This window comes from Typopeltis vanoorti, chromosome 1, assembly GCF_054136105.1.
Source record: "Typopeltis vanoorti isolate ZY-2024b chromosome 1, IOZ_Tvanoo_1.0, whole genome shotgun sequence".
Taxonomy (NCBI): Eukaryota; Metazoa; Arthropoda; class Arachnida; order Uropygi; family Thelyphonidae; genus Typopeltis; species Typopeltis vanoorti.
Genome location: NC_143549.1, coordinates 12,219,465 through 12,246,704, shown reverse-complemented (window position 1 = coordinate 12,246,704; position 27,240 = coordinate 12,219,465). Strand labels below are relative to the sequence as shown.

Genomic DNA, 27,240 nt, shown 5'->3' with positions numbered 1-27,240 from the left:
GTTATTATTTTTGACATCTGTCGGATAGTACAACCGAAATTGCTGCCTCGTGGATTTGAAACTTGATCCACTGGAATGCGATACGCCGAAGCTCTTGTTACGGGTGAGTTAAGGGTGAGTAGCGCACGCGGCTGAGATGATGCTGTACAGTAGCGGAAGTTTCTGCTAATTAAAATATAAATGCTTGGTAATATAGCCTTCATGGAGAGATGCAAACAGTATCTTCTTTTGACAAAGCAACAATTATTATATCAGGATTACGGATTCGCTGTAATTTTAATTCTGACCCTCTATAGCAGTGCTTCCCAAATATATTATTAATAATATTTATTGTATTTATATTCAATACAAAACATACACAGCGAATATTGCAAAAATCAAATGCAAATATTACTTTTTTAGCATCTTAGCATCTTACATACACATTTGACATGGCACATTTAGTCTTAAAACATTTGCATTTGATTTTTGCACTCAAATGGCAAACAGGCTCCAAAGGGACCGCGGTCCACAGTTTGGGAAGCGCTGCGCTATAGTATGCCTAGACATTATTTAAAAAGGTCTATATATAGTTGACCATTAAAAATATGAATTCTCATTCATTCAAGTTCCCCATAGTTAGGCTGACCATACGTACCGTTTTGAAAGGGACAGGCCGTTTTTTTTTTTTTTTTTCATATTTCCTGGCCGTTTCACTAAAAATGTCAATTTTGTCCCGTTTTTAACAAAAACTATAAATATACTTTAATATTATTAAATCATAAATTATTATTTATAACCTATAATCATATATCAATATCATGGATATCAGTAATTTTTATAACCGTGGAGCCGCATTGCTGTTCGATACTAAATATCTGCGGTGATTTATTCAGAGAAAAAAAAAAAAAAAATACATGTTGGCAAGACTTTCGCGTCTCAGTTTTAGTTTTTGTTTTGCATGTATGCTAATCGGTGGCTTTGTAATACAATGCCGGTGGTTTAAATTTCATATATTTTTTAAACTTTTAAGTCTTATTTTTTAAAGCTTTCAGTCTATCCTTGCAATGTCAAAGAGGAGAAACTGCAGTTTTAATGACGATTTCCAGAAAAAATTCAAATTTACTAAACTGGACAAGCTGTGTAGTGATGGAACAAAAGTGGTGTGCCAACATTGTAATGTCCGTTTTTCCGTTGCTCATGGAGGCAGAAGCGACATCAGACTTTATGGATTTAGTTAAAAACATGAGCTTGTTTATCGTGAGACGTGATGGTGATAGTGAAAGCGAGAAAATTGCAGCAAGTGAAGCTCTTGTTGCTTATCATACTGTGCTTAAGTTTTCATGCAAATGACTGCTTGTCGATATTGATGAATAAAATTTATGAATATATGCAAAATTCTTCAGCACGTACCAAATCAGAAGCAATAATTACCAATGTTTTATCACCATAAATGTTGGGCTTAGCAATAGAGGATTTGAATAAAACAAAAAAGCATTAATTTTCATTTTAGATGCAAAAAAAGACTTCAAACTTTTGATAATCGTTGTGCGGTACTCTTTGCCAAATTGTGGTGTTCGTGACAAAATTATAGACTTTATTTCCTTACCTGGGAAAACATTCAACCTACAGTGTGCTATGTTGAAGGAAGTAAGTGACAAATTTGCCTTACAAAACAAAATTGTTACTTTGTGTGCAGATAACACGAACACCGATTTTAGTGGTTGCAAAAGACTTGGCAAAAATAATGTGTTTATGTAATAAAACTTTTTTTTTTATTGTCTTACTTTTTCATGAAGTTATGTAATACAGAATATTACATAACCGTCGTCCTGTTTTTGCCATCCCAATGTCCCGTTTTTTCTCAAGGAATTACGGTCAGTCTACCCATAGTCATCACAAACTTGGTCAAGTTTCTTAAACACTACTGTTAGCACATGCATCAGCCAGCTTCTGAACTGTTTGTTAGCTCTATTTTAGTTATAAAATAGAAATTGTAGTTCTAAAATAGAAATAAAATTTCTGGTATGACTCTGAACAAATCGTAAACGAGAAACAGGGTAACAGGCGGCAATCTACACTGCTTATAAGAAATGTGTTGTCTTTGAAATTGCAGTTTTTATTTATTTATTAATTTTTCTATGTTATCCTAAATCCTGAGGCGGTTTTAATCCAGTAAATGAAAGAGCCTAAAGATGAATGAAAATAGGTATTAAATATGGCAATGTTCAATGACGTGTAAGTTCGGGTTGCCAGATTTTGGAAAACTAAATACGGGACATGGGTCACTCATGTCATGTATTTAGTTTTCAGAATACGGGACCATTTTGGTCAGTTTATTTTACAACATGAAAAATAAATTATGTATTTGGTTTTACAAAATAAGTATCAATACTTGTACTGGTGTACTACAAGGATCAGTGCTTGGTCCATTGTTATTCAATCTGTACATTAATGATATTGGGAAGGATTTGACAAGTGACATACAGTTATTTGCTGATGATGATGCAAAGATAGGTAGGGTAATCGGGAATGCTGCCGATATGCAGTCTTGGAGAATGATTTGAATAGGCTGGAATTGTGGGCATGGGAAAATGGGTGTCAGTTCAATGTCAGTAAATGTAAAGTCATTCACTTCAGTGTGATTAGATATCCAATATCTTATTATATTGGTGGGATTATGCTAGAAGAAACTGATGAGGCTATCATTTCCTTCCTATCAATTAACTTGGAGTGTTAATTGATAGGAAGTTGAAGTTCAGGGTTCATGTAGTAAAGATTGCAAATACAACTCAAAAAATAATTGCAATGCTGAAACGAACGTTCACATGAAAAGATAAGGATGTTATTTTGCCTCTTTACAAGGCCATGATAAGACCTCACTTGGACTATTGTGCGCAAGTTTGGTCTCATATTTCTGTTGTGATTCTGATATATTGGAGAGAGTACAAAGAAGAGTGTTAAAAATGATATCAGGATTGTGGAATACTGATTATGAAGAGAGAGATTGAGAATTTGAAGACTGCAGACTCTAGCAAACAGGAGAAAGAGGGATGACATGATTGAGACTTACAAACTTCTGAATGGGGCATACAGGATTTCATTTGATGGAAATTTTCAATTTATGGAGGGTGGGGAAAGAACGGGAGGGCATCCTTGGAAGCTGAGAATGAAGGCCGCCAAGAAAGGTTTGAGGGCTAGATTTTTCTCTCAGAGGGTGGTGCGTGATTGGAATGGATTGCCAATGGATGAATGTGCAAGCAGTGTGAATGAATTCAAGAATAAGTATGATAGCTGGTGTGTGTGTGTGTGTGTGTGTGTGTGTAGTATGTGGCCTACCTCGATGAGTCTCTCACTCCCTGGAGGTCTCACTTAATAATAATACTTTTGGAAAACTGGAACTCGAAATGCTCGATTTGTGTTTCTGAATATTAATGTGTTACGTAATATCCGATCGTCTCCCATGTGCAATAGTAAACGTTCGTCTACAGATTTTGCATTCAACTTCGTCGTTATGTTTTCTTTTGCAATAAAATTCCATTCTTTCGAATAATCATCGTTAAAAACGCATTTTTGTTTTAAAATTGTTAAGGGCTTAAGGAAAGAAACAAAATTTAATTTACCTTTGTATAATTAATAAAGAAAATTAATTTACCTTTAATTATATTTTTTATGTATTAACCAAATATCGCACATTCGAAAAAGGCGAGATATTAGTTTTTAATAATTAATGGTATAACATCCACGTACTGTACCGCACAATGTCCAAATATGAACTGTTGGAAAAGAAGCTAATGCAATATATCTCTGTACAGAATTATAAATAAAATGCTTGCACGAAATAAAAAGCGACCATTGAAAGGGACCGTCGCATCAGTAAACTGTAGATACAATTAATTTCCTCGAATTGTCAGTTTTTTATGGCTTACAAATCAATTTATTATTATTATTATTACTTGAAACCTCCGGAACCACGCGGTTAGCATAGTGGCTTTGCGCTTCGCAACTTCGCCTAGGGAAGGAGTGTCCCAGGTTCGATTTCCGTCATAGACGTGAGGAATTTGAGGATCTTCCTCAGACATAGCCAAGTTAGCTGGTCTTGGGCGCGGTCAGTAGGGTTTTTTCCGTCAGTTTATCTGGCGTTTTTCATCCCGCAAGCAGGCAAATCGGCCCCGTGAACATACGCCTCTACAGTCAAAAATATAACCCCCCCAGCGACAAGTCGGTTGGGAGTAGTACTAACAAGAAGTCGCATCTAAGTAACACGCGGACCCTGCATAGGAAACGGGAATAACGCATAGAGAAAGAAGAAGATTACTTGACACCTCCAGAGAGTTAAAAGACTCATCGAAGGAGTGCACCTGTTGTACAACTCTGTCTCCACCAACTGACAGCAACCACACCAACGCCATCTACCTCCGACTACCACTAGTATTTCCACAAACAAGCACAAACATCCACCCAAGGCAGGATTTCAACCCCCAGCCTTTTGGCTGGAGAGCGGATACTCTAACCACTCAGCCAAACAGGCCGGATTTGGATTATTCGAAAAGAATATTGAAAATTATAATTGCTTAACATAATAATTATAATTTTATCGTTTCATTAAAATACTTAAGGACATTAGGCTGTCCCTACAAGTACAATACGCGACACCAAATTTCGACATAAAATATGGGACGTCTGGCACGCCTAGTGTAAGTATATTGTGTGTGTTTGGGGGAGGGGTGAAAAAAAATTTCCTGCCTGAATACGAACTGTGTTCAGTAAAGAGTCAATTTACTGTGCCGATTTTTCATATAACTTCAGGTCATCCATATACAACAGATGGGAAATTTTAATATTCTCTTTAGGAATTTTAATATTTTAATTTTAATATTCTGTTTAGGAATTTCATATCTATGCAATTCCTAAAGAGAATATTAAAATTTCCCATCTGTTGTATATGGATGACCTGAAGTTATATGAAAAATCGGCACAGTAAATTGACTCTTTACTGAACACAGTTTGTATTCTGTCAGGAAATCAAAATGGACTCTGATTGAGATAAATGTGCAGTTTCATCAATTACACGAGAAAAAATCAATGACAGTTTTAATAGCAATTTTAATTAATTGCAGATCTTCAAGAAATCATTCGCTTGCCAAAATCGAATAATCGAAGACTGATTTTCAAAATTTGCACGATTTTGGTTGGTATTTGGGTTGTGAACTTTCTATAATTAATTTCCGAAATGTTCTTTAGATTACCTGGGAAAAAAAATAAAATGAAAAATTAATAATCAAAAACGTTATTCATATTTTAAAACCGTTCCTGATTTATGTGCCGATCTGTATTATCACTTTATTAACATAATGCTATTCTCTCTGTTAAAAGAAGTGAATTGTAAAAAAAAGCAATTAAATTAGAAATCTTCTGTTCAGTGCATTACACAACAAATGTTATTTTTGTTTCCTTTTTTTTTTCTTTTGTCACTTTATGTCTCTATTTAAGCATTACTTCGTTTATTTTTGATCCTCCATTTGCTATTGTAACATGGCATTGCACTCATAATCCTAAAAAAAGATCATCTTGATAAGCGTGTCTAATACATATGCTGAAAGATCGAACAAAAAATGACAGCTTTTGTCATTTTCGAAAGGCTGTTGAAGAAGAAGAAATGAGAATAAAAGCAATTTTACCTACCAAGAGTATGTCCAAAATACCAATTTAAATTTTTTATTTGGTCTCCAATCCAAATTCAGCCATCATTAATTTTTTTTGGACTACTGAGACAAAAGTGCCTAGAAAAAGTGTCTAGCGTTTCTACTATGAAAAAAAAAAAAAAAGATACTTTTTCATAGAAGAAATGCATCCCTTGTACTCTACTCCTGCAGGATACAGTCCAAAATGGGAGGGGGGGGGGCATTCCGAAAACCTAAAGCAGGTGATTGTCATCGTGAAAAAAATTTATTCCTCTGAAAATGTAGATAACAAATATAAAAAGCGCACGTTGAACATCATAATGACAGAGTGAAAAATCGAAATTGAAAGGTCAGAAAATAAGCAGTGATTAATTTTTAAAACCTTAAAAATTGTAAAAAATATTCTGTGGATCTTCTGAATAAAATAACCACCATAATTAGTTCAGGATTATTCACGTTGAATAATTAATATCTTGGGTTTACCCAGACCTGAAAAAATCAACTTTAATACATGATTATATATATATATATATATATATATATATATATATATATATATATATATAATAAAATATATTTTATATTTTATAATCATCATCATCATCATCATCATCAAATTCCTGCCATGTACCCTCAAGGGGTGTACAGGATATGATAGTACTACAAGAAAAAAATTACATCATTATTAATTTCCTATCTACAATTTTCCTCCAAATCAGTCTGTTACTTGTCAAGACTCCAACATTATCAGTTCTTATATTTCTATCGTCTAAAGCATTTTGTACCGTATCAATCCACATATATCTTGGTCTTCCTCTGGGTCGTTTTGCTGCCAACCTGGCAGAGAACACTTGTTTTGCTAATCTTTCCTCGCCCATTCTGTTTAAGTGACCATACCACCTAAGATTAGCTCTGCTAACACATTCCTGGATGCTGACAATGTCAAGTTCTTTCCTAATATCCTCGTTTTTAATATGATATTGCCATTGATGCCATCTGTTCATGCCTATAATCTTTCTCAGGACTCTCATATCTGTGGTCTCTAGTCTTTGGTAAAGTGTTTTACTTCTGACCCAGCTCTCAGATCCATAAGTTAAAACTGGATGGAACACTGCCTTGTACACAGCTAATTTAGTGTTCCGACTGATTTCTCTCTTATTCCATATGAATTTATTCAATTGACTTCCCACCATACCAGCTTTGCTGATTCTGTTGTCTATTTCTATATTTAATTTACCATCTTCAGTAAAAATCGTGCCTAAGTAGCTGAAATGTTTTACTTGTTCCACAGGTTCTCCATTCACAACACAGTTGACATTTTCAACGATTCTGCCTATTTTCATTGTCTTTGTCTTTTTTTTTATTGCTGACCTTCATACCATATCTATTACAACAGCTATTCAATTTAGTCAGAGAATCTTGCAGACTTTTAGCGGATTTATTTAGAAGTATAACATCATCCGCATAAAGCAAAGAGCTGACATTAACATCTCCAATTTTGATATCATGTTTAATGCCACTTTCCTTCATAATGTGATCCATATAGATAATGAATAACAGAGGGGATAATGTACATCCTTGTCTCACACCAGATTTAACATTAAACCATCTTCCTGTACTTCCTTCAATTCTAACTGCTGACTTACAACTCAAAAGACTAAGTATTACTTGATATAATGCCCCATTGACACCATATAACTGCAGCATATTGAATAGCTTCTCTCTTGGCACCTTGTCATATGCCTTTTCCAGATCGACAAAACTTAAATACAGATCTTTGTTATATTCCCATGCTTTCTCGACTATTTGTAGTAAAGTGAAGATCTGATCCTGACAGCCTCTATTTGGCCTGAATCCAGCTTGTTCTTTTATAATATATTTTAAAAATATATTATATTTTTAAAATATAATAATAAAAATATATAATATATATATATATATATATATATATATATATATATATATATATATATATATATATATATATAATACTAATCAAGGAATGGGGAATACAAGATGATAGCATTATGTAACGTATTTATCACCTTCCGTCTAGCCAGGTTGACAGAAATGAAATCAACAGCTTCCTTAAGAAGAAAGCTGCCTGATCGTCTGCTAATTTCAAAAGTTGGGGGGGGGGGATAGTGATGCCTTTTCTGTTTGGGAATAAAAGTTCGTTAGAGGCGTTTATTTATTCAATTCCTTTGATCTGTTATTGCCAAGTAACTTGGCGCCCTATAATTGACATTTTAATAATGATATATCTGCTTTGTTTGTTAATATGGGTTTTCTCTGGGCCATTTGTTTGTTTACCATAAGGGAATTCCTTTTACTTCAATGTGAGACCCACTAACTGCTATTCTACTAAAAAGCACATGTTAAATACCTCTTTTTGCTTAAAACAAACAAAGAAAAAAAGAAGCTTGGTTTCCATATAAGTGCTTTTCAGTTTTGAAGGTGAGTTAGGTTGGGTTGCTTCCGCTGAAGCTTTTGAGAAGGATAGAGCGTCCCCCTCCACTCAAATTCTGCATTTTGAAATAGATTATGAAAGCATGCAAAAACACGACTTCAGCACAGTAAAATCAATCCCCTTGCTAGTTGGAGTTGTCGACATTACATTGACAAGGCAGTTTCATGAGTTTTTTCCCCTTTTTAGGAAAGTAAATCAAAACTATCTATCTATCTATCTATTGTTATGTTTACCATAAAATTATTATTATTATTCTTATTACGTGACACCTCCAGGAAGTCCAAGGACTCATCGCGGGAGGGGCACTCTACTCTGCCTCACTAAATACATCTCACCCTCTCAACAACTACTTAATTCTCCTCCTCCTCCTACTACTACCATCAACTCCATCTACTGCCCATCATCACCAACAACAGTATTTTTTTTGGTCTGTAAATTGCGTGTGTTCTGAAAGGCAATTTATCTCCACCTGGGATGAAAAAGCTGCTTTTCTGGGGAAAAACCCTGATGCCCCCTATGAGAGCTATATATGGCTAACACGCAGATTATCAACCTCTCTCTAAAGAGAAACTGAATGAAAAGAGAGAGAGAGAGAGAGAGAGAGAGAGAGAGAGAGAGAGAGAGAGAGAGAGAGAGAGAGAGAGAGAGAAAGAACGCTCTATGTATATCTCTTTCCTCATGTGAAACTCCAAGTATCACTGAAACATCTTTGTAGAGAAATGGTCTGGTTTGGTGGATGCTCCCCACTTCTTAGAGGGAAATATCCGCCTGTCTAATATACAACCAGTTCTAGCAGAAAATTGCAGACAGAAAAATTGTAGAATTATCTGAAATATATTTGCTGGAAACAAGGGATAGTTGAACCATTTTTAGGTTATAAAATTCTTTTTTTTTCATTACAATACATTGACTTTTTTTTAACAGCGCAACATAAATTTATGCCTTTTTTACATGGTTTAATGGGCTGGAGTTAGGACCATGTCAACTCTCCTTTATGCTTATTTTATCACTTCGTATAAATGGTTTAATAAAGTACATAAAAAAAAAAAAAATATATATATATATATATATATATTTTTTTTTTTTTGTGAATTCCACGACTGAAAGCTTATAAATCTATAGTAGATTACTTTGAGTAGAATATGGTGAGATTATCCGGGAATTTCGCTCTAAAGACAAAACACGTTACTTTTTTTCTTTTTTTTTTTGTCGTCAGGTTTCTGATAAGATGGTAATGTCGTATAAGACGCTCATCTATCGCCTAAAGATATTCACAGATATCAACAGTAGATTTCAACCCACGACCTGTACACTGGAAAGCAGAGCTGCTATTCACCCAACTAGAAAGGCAAATTGTTATTAACTTTTATTATTACACTATATGGGATTTCAGAAAAAATTTCCAGTACAACAAATTGTGAACGATTGAACACGTGCGTCTGTTGCTTGGAAATATGTCTGTACCATTTTACTTCCTGCTGGAGAAATGCGATCTGCTGACGAGTTGGAATTTCTGGCTCCGAATGGTTGGCCATTCGTTAGAGTGGAGCGATTAGAAAACATTGTTAACAAATACGCACAAAGTATCAAACTTCATGATTTATGACATGTCGGATTACAACCGGTAGTTCGTGTTACCATTGGCGAAAACAGCTGAGCTGGACAGTCCTACGAACTATAAGAAGACCGGTGAGCGTTCGTGTGGTAGCACTTTGTTCCTGCACAGTCCGCTGCTGGTGGTAAGTACCTCTAGGTATATGATTGGTATTCTTCATTATAGATAAAATTAATTCCGATTAATTGAACTTGTAATTCAATGGTTTAAATAACGTACTCAATTCGCGATTCATATTCTTCCGCGACATTCAATACTTCATTAACACGTTCATTGTCGATCACGCTATATCGCGTGGACGTCGCTAACTAAATAAAAAAATAAAAAAAATTTGGCCACCACACGAAATTCCAATTTTCAGTTTGGCAATAAACGTGTTAATGAGATCTGAAAAATTAGCAGCCGTAGCTGATTATCAGCTACTAAGCTGAAGATCTCCTTAATGGAATTTTGTAGATGAAGCGTTTGAATTCCAGCCTACTGGTTAGCCTCGATGGCTAAGTGGACAGCGTGCTTGTCCTCCAACCGACTGCCTGAAAGTCCCCATTCTCTCATCGGCTTGGACATTCTTGAAAATTTTCTTGGACATTTTTGTTGGACATTCTTGAAAAAGTTTGGTCTCTACAACAGGGTTTCTTAGTCTGTCCAAGGTACTGCATAATGTATTTACAACCTCTCATGAATAGGATTGACATAAAGTAGAAAAGTAAGGAAAAGAAAAGAAAAATGCGTTCTGACTATATAGATGAAAAAGAATTAAACATCATATTTAAAAGCCCAAATAGTTTTTTTCACGCCTTATTAACAATTATTTAATAATGGTAGGAATAATAAGAACGATTTTCAATGACAAAACGCTTTATTGTACATCCATCCAATCGAAAAACCTGAATTACAGCAGTTCTGAAGTTAAGGGTGGATGTGTCCCTCTCATTTTCGCTTGGTGGAATTGTTCTACTAGAATGGCAAACTCCATGATTTAGCCATTCAAGTAATAAGAATGCCAAATAAAGTTTGCACCTTTTTAAGATACGTCCCAAAGTGACAACTTTTTAACTAACCTTTTTGAAGAAAGTTTGGCAGTCGGTCCTTTATGAGGTGCACTAATCCATCAATAAATGAAGACTTTGGGGAGATAATATTGTGGACAGCTGCCTCCAATTAGTAGCCATTAACTTTAAAACCGATTGCCTGTATTAATGTTAAAAAAAATCCTTCTTTACCATGGCAAAGAGTCACTAAATCGGAAACCAGAATGAGACCGTCTTAGAGAAAGGTCCTCCTGCAGTCAGACACTAGAATCGGATTTATCGGGCGGTCTCATATGATGACAGCAGGGATTTTTCTCCCTGAGACTTGGGTTTTTTAATTTATTAATAGCCTTAGTTGTTTGGTCATAACTTCAAATAGTCCAAATACGTTTCTCTGAGCAATTTAGTGCTATTGAAACAGAGACACCATTTCCTGAGGGATAGCGTATAGTCCTGCAGAATTGACAAAATATGATTTCCTTAATCTCTAGCCTGTTCGTGTTAAATTTTATTAGAACTAAATAAGTTGCAAACAAAATGCAGTTGCATAATTTTTAAGTCAGCACCCACAAAAGCTAAAGCATCTTTTTTATAATACTTCGTAAAAATGATAATTATTATTGAGTGTCTCCAAAGTGCAATTGGTAGAACGACTGGTGGCATTCTATCCTGCGGGTGCAAAAGACCTGATTTCGATTCTCGTCGTGTCTATAGATGGACTTTTTCAATTGAAAGTGAGCTGGCTAATCTGATATTGAGGTAACAAGGGTTTTTCTCCAGGGAATTCAGGGTTTTCATCCTGTATACAAGAAAATCGGCCAGAGAACCAATCTGCAGGCAAAAAGTACCAGTGGGCGGTGATAAATGGCATTATGTGCGGAGATGATTCAGTAGCGTAGGCGGTGACTTGAGTGAAATAGGGAATACTCTTACGAAGAGTCGAACTCCTTGTAGGCGTCATCTAATAATAATTATTTGATTTGAGCAGGAAAGGATCGAACGGACGGCTAAAGGAAATACTAGAAAGAATTAATTTTAGTTCATTTGTATTACATTAATATATTATAACAAACTACCCTGGCCTTGCCAAATTGTACAACTGCAGGATTAAAAAAAAGGGAATTTTTAAGAAGTGCTAAATAAACTATTCTTTCTGTGCGACGCATTTCTTCATACCATTGTACAAATTTTATAATAAATGAATACATCTATATATTTTAAACGAATAAATTTTAATATTATCTATACTACTGCTCAGATATAGAGATGATTTCCTTATGTCAATGGAATCGAGACGTGTTCCAGGGGGATAAGGGTTAAACGGGTTCCCTGGAGATGAGGAAATTGTGGAAAAGGTCCATCACCTGTTAACCAAAATAATATGTGGCTTCCGCAACTTTACATGAAGTCCCAATTGAAGGAGTGCGGCCTTCAATGCTTGAGAAATAGAATGAGACGATTGAAGAGAGGAAATACAGAAGACACATACGAGCCAAGGAGTTCTAACGATATAGATACAGGTGAAATTTTATAGCTCATGGCTGGTGGAGTAGTCGAGTCATCCCTAGAAGCTGAGTAAGAGTGCGGTTAGGAACAATGTGTCATGATATGCACTGACGTACACTCACAATTTCTGTTTACTGAGAACTCAGTAGACAGAAATTGTGAGTGTTTTCTGGTGAATATTTTTAAAGAGGGCCATAATAGATGCCAAGGAATTACTCCTGTCAGCTATTTGATGAGTCCCTGACTTCTTGGGGGGTGTCTACATAATAATAATAATAATAATAATAATAATAATAATAATAATAATAATATACGTTTTTATATATGTATGTATGTATGAAGCCATGAAATGAATTAATATGACGATATCTCCTTTTTTCCTTAAAGCGGAAAAAATAAACTGAAATAAAATTTTGCTCTTTGAATATTCGTTCATTGCTCAGATTAAATTATATTTTCTCAGCAGATTCGATGCACTTCACTTTTTTGATGTAGTTATATCAGTTTGATTTTTTTATTTTTTAGTAAAATCGTATTTGTTTTATATTTTTCAGTCAGGAAAGAAGATGATTTCGTCTATGAAAGCAGGGCTTTTGTCGATGTTGCTCCACCTAGTGGTTGCAAGTGTGCCCTATCCTCCGTCATCCCCAAGTACGTTGAAACTTCCTCTTTCCTATTTGAATCAACGTGATACTTTAAAGTTTACTATGTGTGTGTGTGTGTGTGTGTGTGTGTGTGTGCAAGGTCTCATCGGCACAATGCTCATAGTTGACCACAATATAAAACCTAAATAAAAAAATTCAAATGCATTGATTTCGGGACAATGTTCATGTCCAATCGATTTTTTTCGCAATATGCCGAGTATGTCTGTTACTGACTGGGTAGCCGGATGGATTATCGAATGATGAATCGGCATGAATGTTTGCGAGTGTCTCATTAGGGTGTAGTTGTGTTTCTTTGCCTGATATGAGATCACTGTCCTTCGTTTACAAACAAATAAATAATAGCACATTTCATGGTCTTGGAGGCCATGAGGTGTGCTGAACAAATATAAATATTATATCTGTGTACAAATGTCAATATGTCGAGATTCTAGTAGGTAAATTACCATAACTTTACTAACACAACTTTTTAACACACGGCTCCGTAGCACTTGTAGAGGGGGGGGGGGGGAATGCAATTTGCTTGGAAAGATCTTCGAATCTCGAAATACGAATAACTTCCATAAGGCTTTTTAAAGCAATGGAAGGTGAGTGAGTTGTCCCAAACATGGAGGGAGGGAGAGAGAGAGAACAAGTTTTCCTTTACTGGAATGTTTTTCTCCCTCTCTCTATCTATATATTTCTTCTACTTGGTCTTCTCAGCTGATAAGCAATTTTCATTATGCCTTAGTGGCTTCAACTCCAGGTTGTAAGTTTAAATTAATGTATTATTATGAATTCTTAAGCGTTTTTCTTTTCCAGTTTACATCCTTATTCCCCGCAACACTGCCTGTGCCTTAGTATTTCAAGATTATTTTTATTGTTTTTTGTTTTACTACATGCTGAAGTAAGTTTCTTTCGTTTCTCCTTTTCGTTTTCACAGAATTACTAAGCTGTTTTAGTGCTCATATATCTTAGTCCAATATTAAACATTTCTTAATCCAATATTAAAAGTAAATATCATTTACATTTACCATTTTACATTTACCATTTACTTTCTTCACAGCGATATTCAAAAACAGTTCGAAATAGTCTTATGGGTTCAAATATAATGCATTTAATACAAAGCAAGGAGTATAGAGATGAATAACAAAGAGAACTTCATAAAGCAGAATTTTAAATATTTCAAATATTTTATAGGAATATTATAGAAATTTCTAGGAATTTGCATTAAAATATCACTTGATACCAAAGAAAAAAAATCGTAGACAGCAATGATTTTGAAGTAGGTGAACTTGCTTGTCTGAAACGAAAAATAAAGGGCATGGGGAACTTGATGTTTCTATAAATAAAACGTTAGGCATTTTCGGAGAATCTGACAGCAGTTTCGTGCCATAGAATAATCATTTAAAAGAAATGTCGCGCTACGTAAAACACGCATGCGTGCTACATTTCTATATTTTGTTTTTCAACTTAGCAAGAAAATGAAACTTTTCCATTTTGCAAGCTTTTATATTTTCGGAGATGTGAATCACAGTTATTTCAGTTAACACGTGCATTTTTAAAGGGAATAAAAAAACTTCGGCTGTTAACATTTTCATGGGGCAGACGACATTCTTGTTCGTTTACTTACCGAATGCCACAGTCGGTAAGTCAGTGAAAGAAGCAAAGTAAATAAACAGTTCCTTGCGAACAGACTTTTTATGTCTCTACGTTCCCTACAGAACTGATTGCTCACTTTTCGTCTGCTTTTCTCCGAAAAATGCTTCTTACTGTATATGGCTTAAAAAGTGAATCAAATGTGTTACCAAAATAGATAGCCAAGCTGGATTTCTAAGTTTGGTTTAAGCTATTTCTTGCATATCTTATGTAACAGCAAATATGAAAAATTAAATAATACCGGAATTAAACTAGAAAAACAGTCATTGCCTTACTAATAATTCAACATTAAAGATCAACATGAAAATTAATAAAATTACGAAAGTTCATATCATTTCATGTTAACTATATATAAATAATTTATAAATAAAGCCATGCATGTTCTGTTTCATGAAAACTAAGTAATAATACAAATTATCGGCTTTGTAAAGGCGAAATTTTGAATTTAATGGTATTAATAATGTTATTAAAAGTTAGGTTTATCTACCAACTCTTGTTTAAGGGCAAGGTGGCTAAACTCACTAAACTTGTCGCACGTTTTAAAAAGGAAAGGTTCCTTTCAACTTCAGTAATCCTTTCTAAATTAGTCACAAGATTCTGTTTTTTTTTTTTTTTCCCTTTCTGAAAATGACTATTATTTTTATAATGCTATGTGAATTCATTCAGTTATATCTGTCATTTACGTCTAGAAAAATGTGCTCCTGGGTTTGTATGGAAGGACTGCGGAACTGCCTGTCCGCCAACGTGCGACAATTTTGGCAAGAACATTGCATGTCATCAGGTATGCGTACCAGGCTGTTTCTGTTCCGATGGAATGGTGCTGGATCGGCCAGGGGGTTCAGTATGCATCTTCCCATCGAAGTGTCGTATGTGAAATTCTGACTCTTATCAATAATTAACAGCAAAATAATGTTATAATGCTATATATCCCTAGGAATGTGCCAGATATTATAGTAGTCCAATACAAATATTTCATTCTAGCTTCCTATTAACAGTTTTCTTCCAAATTGATTTTCTTTCTTTTAAAGCAATCGTAACTCATTATCATCCCATTCATAATGTTCTTTCTTTCCCCCCCCCCCCCCCAAATCATTTTCTTTCAAATACTGTTTTGCTAATCTTGAACATCTTAACGCGTTTAAACGGGCATCACTTCAGAATCCCCCCCCCCCACACACACCCTGCAGAAATGTTCTTGAATATTAATGATTTTCTGATATTTTTATTTTAATACGATTGTGTCATTTGTGGATAGTTTCCGAACAATCAACTTTTATTGCTAATCCAATCAAAAGTTAATTTACCTTGAAACGAATTTTTGAAGACCGATTAGCAGCCAGTCTCCATCTTTCAGGATTCACGGTATCATCATCTATAATAGCATGAGTTCTGCAGTCAATTTTTTTGATATAGCGGTTTAAAATTTTCTGTTTTATGAAGCAAAACTTCCCCCTTACCAAAACTTTTCCCGCGAGAACCGCCCAAATAATAATAATAATAATAATAATAATAATAAAAGCTTAGAAAAGTTCCTCTAGTTGGCGACTAGAATGTAGTCTCCGACTAGAAGACCAAGCGCATTTCCACGGGGCCACACATCTACACATCTGATTTCACACCTTGAAGTAATTCTTAAAAAAAAAAAGGTTTTTTGGTTTTGTTGAAGGTAAATCTTGCTCAAGCGATCTGGAATGATAAAATGGATATACTGCAAAACGTTTAGATTTTTGTCCGGGCATCTGACAGGATTCCACACTGGAGGTTGTGTTCAGACCCAAAAAAGATGAGCATATAACAGAAGTCTTGTGATAAGAATGGAAGAAAGGTGCAACAGGAGTTCAGCATTTGGACTATTATTTTTTAGTTTGCACATTAACGATATTAGAGTTCGTCCGCACAGTAGAAGACATTATTTTCGACTATGCAAAGTAAGGGAGGAAGATAAGGGACATATCTGATACAGAATTCTTCCAGGGTGAACCGAATGGACTGGTTCCATGGACAAGTGATAATGACTGTCAGTTCAGTGTTTCTGAACGCAAAACATTTGAACTAAGGACATAATTAGCTGAATATTATATTAATAATAATATGCTACAAATGATTGCGGAAACAAGGAATCTGGGAGGGATAAGGGTGGATAGCATGTTGACGTTTAGTAGACGCATTTCGAAGTTGGTTAAGTGATCAAATCAGATAACTGCAATGTTTCTGACGTGTAACGTAACCAACTGAACTTCGGCATTTCAACAACACTAACTTGTTGAAATTGAGGTCATTCTCCCACTTCACAAGGGTTTGCTAAGATTGCATCTTGACTCCTATGCTCAGATGTGATTGCTTGGGTTCAAGAGAGATGAGAAGGCAATAGAAAAGATCCAGCAGCACGTAACCATTATCTGGTTTTCAGAATTGTGCTTATGAGAACAGAGACATACAGAAGAAATGTGTTCTTCACAGTAAGAGTAACCCGTAGCAGTTGTCATGATGGACATGTACAAGTGGCTAAGAGAATCATGGCGACATTTTACAACTCATGTCAGGAAGAGCAAACGGGAGATCATCCTTCGAAACTGAGCAAGAGCATTACTAGTTGTTCAGTGTTGAGCATCCTACGCGATGAGTCGGACTCCATGGAGGTGTCACATAATAATAATACGAATAACCTTTTTGTTGAGATCATGAGTAGCTTTGAATTCAACTACATCGACGACCAAGAGTGTGACTGGCTGCCCATGAACTTCGAAAAGTTACCAGAGATAACTGAAAACTGATGGGATAGGAAAAGTTAGCTAGGAAAATAAATGCTCTTTTAGAATTATCTATTTAATAAAAAATAAATAATACGTTTATTTGCCTCACGATACCACACACACACACACACACACACACACACACACACACACTTGCTATTTGATAGCAGCGTTGTTATTTTAGTGATACGAAGATCTTTTCGTGTCGGTGTAGGTATTGTTATTGGAAAGCAATATTTTTCAGATTTATCTTCAATGTAGTGCATGTGGTTATAATAAAGCAGATTAAAGCTGTGAAAACAGAAATGCAATTTTTTTTACCAGTCTGAAGCTAAAATGATAGTAAAATAAATAGTACCGACAGGAAAGGTATTAATCAAAACACAACCATTAAAAGAAAATGTTAAAATTAGAAAGTAGAATCAGCCTTTCTCTAAATTATAGCCTGCTATATTCTCCTACCTTTCATAGTTCTTCAAAAGATTATAAAGAGTCCATTAAAGGAATCAACATTTAATGGTCGCTAACTACTTGAAAAAAAAGTGGAGTTACACCATGCTGGCTTTTTTGGAAGTGTCATTTCCATCTTAAAAAACACGCTCAACTCGCACGAAAAACAAGGCAATGTTAATGTTTACTCACCCTGTGATCCATTTATGTTTAATAACTATAATTTTACGAATCGTATCAACTTTGAAAATAATTTCCCTAAATTTACATCCGCAGCAAAAGTGTGCCCATTCGGTTTCGAATATAAAACCTGCGGCCCTGCTTGTCCTGAAAACTGCGACACACTCGGCAGCAACCCTTACTGCACCCTGAAGTGCGTTGAAGGATGTTTCTGTCAGCGAGGACTGGTGCTTGACAAACCCGGCGGATCCGTTTGCATATCTCCACATCAATGTCGTAAGTTGCAATTCAGATAAGTATTCAATTGTTTCCATGACGCACCAGAATGACTGACTTCTCATAGCCATGATCACATTTTGGTTTTCAAGACTACTCTGATATAAGAGCATATCAAAATTTCGATACTCTGGTTCAGAGAACTTGGTTTGCCAAAGTTTGACCATGGCCAGTATGTGAAAATTTGTCTACAATCAGTAAGTGCTTTTTAAAGATTTTGATTTTTTGTTTTCTTTTTGCAGAAAAAAAGTGTCTCCCTGGCTTCGAGTGGAGCAACTGTGGTGCTCCTTGTCCAGAAACTTGTTCGAACCTCGGAGTGAGTCCCTGTTTATCAAAGTGTTTGCCAGGGTGTTTCTGTAGAAAAGGACTTGTATTGAACATGCCAGGCGGAACTCAATGTGTTCCACGTCATCAATGTTTCTATGGTTAGTACTTTTTTTAAAGGTTTCCCATCCATCATTTTCTTATTGTTTTCTTTTTTATCTGCATCTCTAGACAGCAAATGAAACGACTGACACGCCGTCCGAATTATAATTATTTAACACAGTTTTAATCACGTGAAAACATTCATCCCGAAGTGAGTATCCAGTTCTAATTTTTAAAATAATTTTCTATCCTTTTGCGGTTTATCTTCAAATTTATTTTTTAACTTAAAGAATTTAATTTAGAATACTTCTATCGTCCATTTAATATTTATCTCAGAAAGAGAAAGGAAGTTTATTTGAAATTGAAAACAACAGAAACTGAGGCTATTATGGCTTCAGTTTCTGTTCTATCGATTATCATGACTAGTTTGAATTTCTATCATTTGTCTAACTTTGGGGAACGGGAGTAGAAAATTATGTAATAGAGGCAAATTAATATCAGAAAAAAAATTTTTTTTTCACCGTTAGTATAGTCATCATTGCATCTTTTAAAGTTTCAAGAAGCTTCGCATCCTAAAAATAAAATAAAACAAAATAAAATACAAAATGGAGAATGAACTATAATATTTTTTAAAGTGTGTTATTATTCTTCCATTCACTGCCTTATTGAGAATGTCGAAAAGGCACATTTCATCAAACTAGTTTATTACTGTTCTTTCTTTCTTTTTTGAACACTAATTTTCGTGTTTAAATAACTATCTGGTTTGATGGTGTGTTAGTACATCTGTATTTAATTAATGATTATGATTAGTCATAATCATAATTTCAAATGTTCTTACTTTTCTCTTGAAAACGATGTAACATGTGTCATAAACTTTGTGAAAGATTTTAGGCCATAATAGCCTAAACAGATGCAGTGCATTATTTACTCTTAGATACACTATACAAAACATAATTGAATTCCATTAAATTTGCAAATAATCTTAATATTGATATGCTTTTAATAGTTTTATTCCTTTATCATTTTTAGTCCCACCACCCATTCCTGAACCTGTATATCCAGCTCCAGCGCCACCTGCCTATCCACCACCGAAGCCACCAACCTATCCTGCACCAGCTCCACCACCATCATATCCATCGCCGAAACCACCAGCCTATCCAGCACCAGCTCCTCCATCCTATCCGGCACCAAAACCTCCAACCTACCCAGCACCTGCTCCTCCAGCATATCCTTCACCTAAACCGCCAGCATATCCACCACCTCCACCAGTCTACGTTCCACCAGTTTATCCGGCACCGCCACCAGTTTACCCACCTCCCATACTTCCTCGCCCTCCATTCTGTGGTCCAGACTTTGAGTGGAGAGCTTGCGGTCCTGCCTGTCCTAGAAGTTGCAATAACCGAAATCCCATCTGTCCTAAGAAAGTCTGCCAAGCTGGATGTTTCTGTAAACCTGGACTGATACTTATAAAAGATTTTGGAGACAGATGTGTTCTTCCTAGTCACTGTCCAATTCCTCCACCGCCACCTTATTAATTCATCATCTATCCTTTATAAACCGCATCCTGAATGGAAATAGTTTAAAACATCTACAAAATAATCAGTATTCCATACTGTTGCAAATAAGTTTTTGTTTTTGAAAGTTGTGTTTAGTTTGCCATCCAACAAAGTGCATGGTTTTGATTTTCTAATAAAACTGCTTTTTTTACTAATTTCAGCATATTTTTTTCATACTTCATTTCACTAAAACATTCATCACGAACTATTTTAGATTAATCTTTTGTGTTTTGCAAATAATCAGTAGCATAATATAATTAAAACGATAACCGAAAGCTTAGAGAAACTCTAAAATCATAAATAAGTGTATAGAGTACAAATATTCCAAATAACACACACACACACACTATATATATATATATATATATTGAAAAGTGATTGAAAAGTTACGTCTATATTTAAGTCAACAATTTATCACAGAACCGAAGCATATAATTTCGAATAGTTTGTCTTGAAATGTCCGATAATAAACGACAATTGAAATGTTCAAACGAACAAACTTTACTCATTTCAATGCGTTTCACAGATTCCATATAACAGATTTCATCAAAATCTGCCCATCAGAGTGAAAGCACCTAAAAATAAAGGGGTGAAGACATGAGTATGTTCGGTTTTGGATATCTCAAATTTTAACTTAACAGAATATATCTTGAGTTTTGACATACAAGGAAACCACTCTAGACACAATTTAATCGTATGCTAAAAGAGAATATCTTCTTTCTTTAATTTTTGAGGATCTTTATTTGAGCTACTGAGTTTGTCAAGAACGAGATCTGTTTCTTTAAATACTATATTATATGTACTTAGGCTTAGAAGTCTTCACCTCTTTAAAAATAGTATGTGGCTATCAGAATAGATGTCACATGAATGTTGTCGGATGGATTTTTAATAATTTTTAATTGTACACTGAGAAATATCAACCATTTCTATCATTGATATTATAGGCAATGATAGAAATTCTTTAATGCTAATCCTAGCATATTATTATAGTATCTACATCCAGTTTTATTTAGAACACACCAAAAAGGAAAAAAAAAAAAAAAAAAAACAGAAAAATGACCTTCATTTGTATGCAGATAGTCATCGATGATCAGCACCCAAAGAGAATATCAGACAAATGATGATTAGTATATTTGCATTTGAACATATCGTTTTCTGTTAAGTAGTTAGGCTTAGCATGATTTCAACACAGCATGACTTCCCGACAATTTCGGACACGTTTTTTTCAGTTAGGTTATTATATTGCCCTGGATGGAAACAACTGTACAGTACCTTACCATACCATACCTTACCAAACCACATAAAGCATTCATTTTTCAGTTAGATAATGCTGGAAGTATGTGATGCTACCAGATCTACGATCTTTTATAGAATGAACACAGCCAAATGGGAAAATGCTCAGTTTTTCTTTGCTCCGTTTTTTAAAGATTGAAAGAGAAAGAGAGAGAGCATTGAAGATTCAGCTTCTATTCTCTGCACCGCCAATTTCCATTCGCCGATTTTATTCGAATGGAAAGGTCTGGGTTCGAAATCCTCGAAATGAAATTCAAGGGATAATTGGAACTAAAGTCGTGGGCTCTTACAATTAGTAAGTGCCCGTTGGAACATTGATGATGATGGAACTCACGTTGTCTCTCCTATGAAAGTTTGGATTCGTTGATAGCTTGAGTTCACTGTCTGTGATTGATGCAGAGCTGAGTGCTGCTGTTTATAGTATATATACGCAATTAGGAACGATTACAAGCAAAACAGATTATTTTCTATCATAAGACGGAATAATAACAACCAGTTACCTTCTTCTCATTCGTTAAATGATGGGTTAATTATCCTGCGAACAAATCTTTGACATCCGGATATTTCTGTCGTCTCTCTAAAGCCACAGCAGTTATTTTTCCTTTTATAATAATAGTTAGGAATAAGCGGTTAGTAGTTAAAAGGGGCCCAATCGTTCGATGGTGTTGGAACATTCTCTCTCGATGAGTCTTTGAACTAATTAATTGGACTAATTAATAATAATAATAATAATAATAATAATAATAATATGCGCAGTTTGTTTCAACAAACACAGTCTATAAACAGTGTAGCATGCAAACATAATCTCTAAATAATCATTTAGAGATTATGTTTTAAATTCATTTCTGAATAAAATAGAGTGAATACACTTTCAATACACTGAAAAGAAAAGTAATTGACTTTATATTATATTATATTTTTAATCAAAATAAGTTTTTATTTGATTTGATTTTTTAATATATTTGACATGAATTGGCGTGAAATTAGAAAAATCAAGTTAATTTATCGGTGAATGATTTCAAGGCAAATTATGATAGAGATTGTGCAACTTTTCATAACTGATAATTAATGTGTTTTTTTTAAGTGGACCACTGCGATGAGTCCACAGACTCTATGGAGGTTTCTGTATAATGATAATAATAATTATAATTCTCATAACAAATTTTTATTGGTGTCGGCTCACTTACATATGATATAAACAACTTTATAATTGTAACTCAATAAGATTATATATATAAATTTCTCTCTAGTTTTGTATAAATGCTTTTAAATGATTTAATTATTTCATTAGTAATAGTGCTAAAGAAGAACATTAGCATTATATTACAGTAAACCAATATATTACTCTACCTTGCAATTTACACACTTCACATTTTTCTGTATATAGCAATATTATGTTAGGTTCCCAAAAATATTCAACCGTAAACAAGAAATTTTTTTATTATTTTAATAAATTAAATTAGTTACAAGGTTACTCACCTAATTAGACATATAATTTGAGGTACAATAATCATTAGCATTTCTATTGAGTTCATAAGTAACATAATAATTATCATATTAAGCAATGGCACTGAACACGACATTTATGAAAATAACAGATATTATTGATATGCCTTACAAGAAATGAATGCAGTTAGTGAATATCATACAGAATCACTGTGCATTTTTCTATGGCAGGTTTGAATCGCCTTTAGAAGCCTTAACTTCAATTGGAACAGTTTTTTCGTTGGCTCCAGTGGTCGCCGCCTTAGACGGTACGTTTATATAAAGTATTCCATCACTGCTTAAAGTCGATGTTATCGCTTCCGGATCAGTACCTGTTGGCAGTTTGTACTTTCGAGTAAATTCTCGGGAAACCAAACCATGTTCATCCATTTTTTCCCGGTGCTTACAGCTGACAATAATAAAATCGTCAACAGTTTTAACCGTGATTTCCTCAGGAGTAAACTGATTAACGTCCAACATTATGGGGATATTGGACTGTTTTGTAGAAGGCGTAGAAAACCTGCTTCGACGGGTAATTATAGATGGTTCAGTAAAAAAAGATGATCGCACACGAGGTTTTGATCTTCTGAAAAATCCATCGTCATCATCATCATCAAATACTCTCATTGGTTCATTAAACCAACGTCTGGGCCAGCCATATAAATCTTGATCAAAAGAATGGGAAATCGGAATTATATTGTGGCGAGACATGGCACGTATTTTTCCGCTAGCAATTTACAATCGGCCGAAACACGTCCTGGCTCAGCAGAAAGCTTCCTTAAATAAACCTGTAGCCTAGAAAACTGAAAGATGACTACTCCACAGTATATTTATGTTTCCAAACCTCCTCTTATTTGTACTTTTAGCGCCGTCTATGGGAACAAACTATAATAACATCAAACATCAAGAGTAAAGCTCTATATAATTTTACAACGTTTTGTAATTCACAGCGTTTAAAGAGAACATGTTCTGTATAACTGAGATCATTTTATTATTAGTATTATTATTATTCATCTAAAGCTAATTATTACTTGGTAAGCATTCAAGCAGTTTTTGCAATTGTTCATCTCAGAAAAAAGTTTTCTTTTGTGATATCCACATTTAAAGAGGTCGCCACAGTTGCAAATTTTCATTTCAACGTGTGGCGTCAGACGACAGCTGTATTTATTAAGAAACGCAGCTTGGATCGCTGATTCCCAGAAGTTTAATGCTGTTATAAGCATATGTATCTATTTTTTTGCATTGCGTTGTGTACTTCATGTTTTCATTGGTGATAGGCGTAATTTTCGTATTTAGTCTAGAATAGTTAAATGCCTTGTACTGATTCCTCTTCAGCCTCATTAATATTTATCGTGAGGGATGGGGGGGGGGGAGGAATTCCAGGCAAGCACACAGCTAATGGCGATTACTAACAAATAGCCGAGGTCACCATACTGCGTCCCACCTTGAACGAGTTAGTCATTTAAAGAAAGCCATCCATGCACCGTTTTTTTTAGCATTCTTTTTTACATTTAAATTTAAATAATAATAATAATAACAATAATACTTTCCATTATAATAAATTTGTCATAAGATGTGGAAAGTATTTGATATTGGCTAATCAACTGTCTTGCCGAAATGTTAAGTAAAAATATATGCCAAGTTAGCTAGCTGTAAAGCGCTAAAGAAATTCGGCGTACAGTGAGTTGATTCGTATGGGCTAACAGTGTAGCCGCAACGACCAGGCGAATACAAATAAATTTATATGTTTTAAAATAGCTGTCACTAATGAATAATGACCAGGGCACATCCTCATTAAAAACGAATGAGAACACTGTATTTTTTCTCGATAACAGGGGGATGATTATTGGAAGAGACCCACAACAGACTTCTAGGTTGCACAACTTTCATGGAAAGGAAGGTTGTGCAACTTAGGCTTCGATACAACTCACGGAGAATTTATGATTTTAACATAAACAAATTCCTGATACAACTTTCAATCACGTGATTTTTAATGAAATAATAACAACGGAGTTATTTTCTCTATAAAAACTACCACTTTAGAGCACAAATGAGGAGAACAAATAAAATTAAAGCTAAGGATTAAACTATTAAACATGAACTAAGCTTCTATTAATTATATATATACAGTATATATATGTAAATAAGTTTTTTTTTTTACCTTGGAAATAATGTATATTAGGGTTACTAAGTAATAGTGCCCCACCCATAATGTATTGCAGTATACATCTCTTAGTGAGATGTGCTTTACATTATGGAATATACTAAGAATAGTGATCAGAGCTTTACCCACCTTTACAATGAGTTGCCTTGGTGTTGCACCACCTTTAGACTTGAACTACGTTTCAGGCGCAAACTTAACTGTTTGCTTACTTGGGATTAGGAGTAAAATAACTAAGTTTATAACATTACTTGGTAACCCTAATATACATTATTCCCAAGGTAAAAAAAAAACTTATTTACATCAATATCTCCTCCAGAGATTATTCAAAATAAAAACACCTTTTAACAACTTGCATAGGTAAAGTTGATAAGGCTCTGTATTACTAAAACCTTGGTATTTTCAACACAGTCATAAAGGTTGCAACCTCTACCAAAACCACTCTTAAGCCAAACCGACTACCAGAAGACATCGTGGAGTTAATTAGGAACAAAAACAAAGCAAGAAAAAGGTACCACAACACCTGTGCACCTCAGGACAAAAAGATCCTCAATAAACTTAACAATGAAATAAGAGAAGCACTTAAAGCTCACAGGACCGAAACATAGGAAGCCAAACTAGCCTCTGTATCACCCGGCGAACACTCTATCTGGAACATATTAAGAATTCTCAGAAACAAAAACAAATCTCTTCCCCCCACTCAAGTCAGACATGGGACCAGTATACACGGACGCAGAAAAAGCTGAAGAAATAGCAAAAAACCTAGAAAAACAGTGTAGTCCTACGTACGACAACTTGGACTTCAAGCATGTTTATAATATCCACCTCCATGTCAGACATGCACTGAAAGTCACCGATACCTGCAACAACGTACCTCCAAACACCTCACCAGCAGAAATCTATGAAGTTCTAAAGAAGTTAAAGAATAAAAAAGCCACTGGTCCAGATGGCATATCAAATAGAATAATTAAACTGCTTCCCCGAAGAGCTGTCGTATATCTCACCACCATAATCAACGCCATGTTCCGATTCAACTATTTCCCCAGCTACTGGAAAGTCGCAGATGTGGTCCCAGTGCATAAACCAGGTAAAGATCCACACCTGGCTGAAAGCTATTGATCCATCAGCCTAATCTCAAACTTAGGCAAAATTGCCGAAAAAATCATCCTCTCTAAACTCCAAGCCTCAGTCAATGAGTTAAATATCATTCCTAAGGAACAATTTGGCTTTAGACAACATCACAGTACTACTTGACAAATTCATAGGATAATTGAGTACATCACCACCGGTTACAATTGGCACCAGCACACTGAAGCAGTCTTCCTTGACATAACGAAAGCTTTTGACAAGATATGGCACTTGGGATTATTACACAAACTCATTTCAGCAGGCATACCACCAAGTATCGTCCACCTAATTAAGTCTTACCTCCAGGACAGACACATACAAGTCAAAATAAATGGTACAGTTTCAAGTCAGCGACGGATCTCTGCAGGAGTTGTTCCCCAAGGTTCCCTACTGGAACCGATCTTATTCTCGATATATATGGCAGACATCTCATACAACTCACTGTCATCCATCTTAGCACTTTATGCAGATGACACAGCAGTACTTGCCAGATCTCTGCGTCCACATCTTGTCACTAAAAAACTGCAAGACAATGGTTCTCCAAATGGAGATTACAAGTGAATCCCAAAAGAGTGTAGCGATATTTTCACCAGAAGAATGGTAACTCCCATGGGGGACCTTTATCTATTCAACACCAAAATCCGCTGGCAAACAGAAACAAAATATCTTGGAGTAATTCTGGGCAAAAGATTACCGTTCCAACCCACACATCAAAGCCTTATGCACGAAGGCATCTAAAACCATTGCACAACTTTACCCTCTAATAAATAGAAAAAGCAAACTAAATACCAGAATCAAAGTGCTCCTCTACCTGCTGACGATCCGCCCCCATGATGACATATGCATCTCCAGCCTGGAGACACACATCCAACACCAACATCCTCAGGCTACAGAGAGTGCAAAATAGGTGTTTGCGCATGATATTGGATGCACCGTGGTTTGTAAGGAACGTACAACTGCATAGAGATACAAACATCCCTTACATCTACTCCTTCTTACTAACTACA

The 27,240-nt window shown here is 35.1% G+C and overlaps 2 protein-coding genes across 2 annotated transcripts; one reads left to right on the top strand and one right to left on the bottom strand.

The window, feature by feature from the left end:
• Positions 1-9,817: 9,817 nt before the first annotated feature.
• On the top strand, positions 9,818-20,321 carry LOC150109790 (uncharacterized). Its single transcript, XM_090396662.1, has 5 exons — positions 9,818-9,872; positions 12,840-12,936; positions 18,065-18,244; positions 18,487-18,669; positions 19,640-20,321. The coding sequence occupies exons 2-5, from the start codon at positions 12,852-12,854 to the stop codon at positions 20,143-20,145; spliced, it is 954 nt and encodes a 317-aa protein (XP_090252788.1). The 5' UTR covers positions 9,818-9,872; positions 12,840-12,851; the 3' UTR covers positions 20,146-20,321.
• Positions 20,322-22,881: 2,560 nt separating this feature from the next.
• On the bottom strand, positions 22,882-23,765 carry LOC150109789 (protein lethal(2)essential for life-like). The gene has a single exon (XM_090411112.1). The coding sequence runs from the start codon at positions 23,653-23,655 to the stop codon at positions 23,128-23,130; it is 528 nt and encodes a 175-aa protein (XP_090267238.1). The 5' UTR covers positions 23,656-23,765; the 3' UTR covers positions 22,882-23,127.
• Between the last annotated feature and the right edge of the window lie 3,475 nt (positions 23,766-27,240).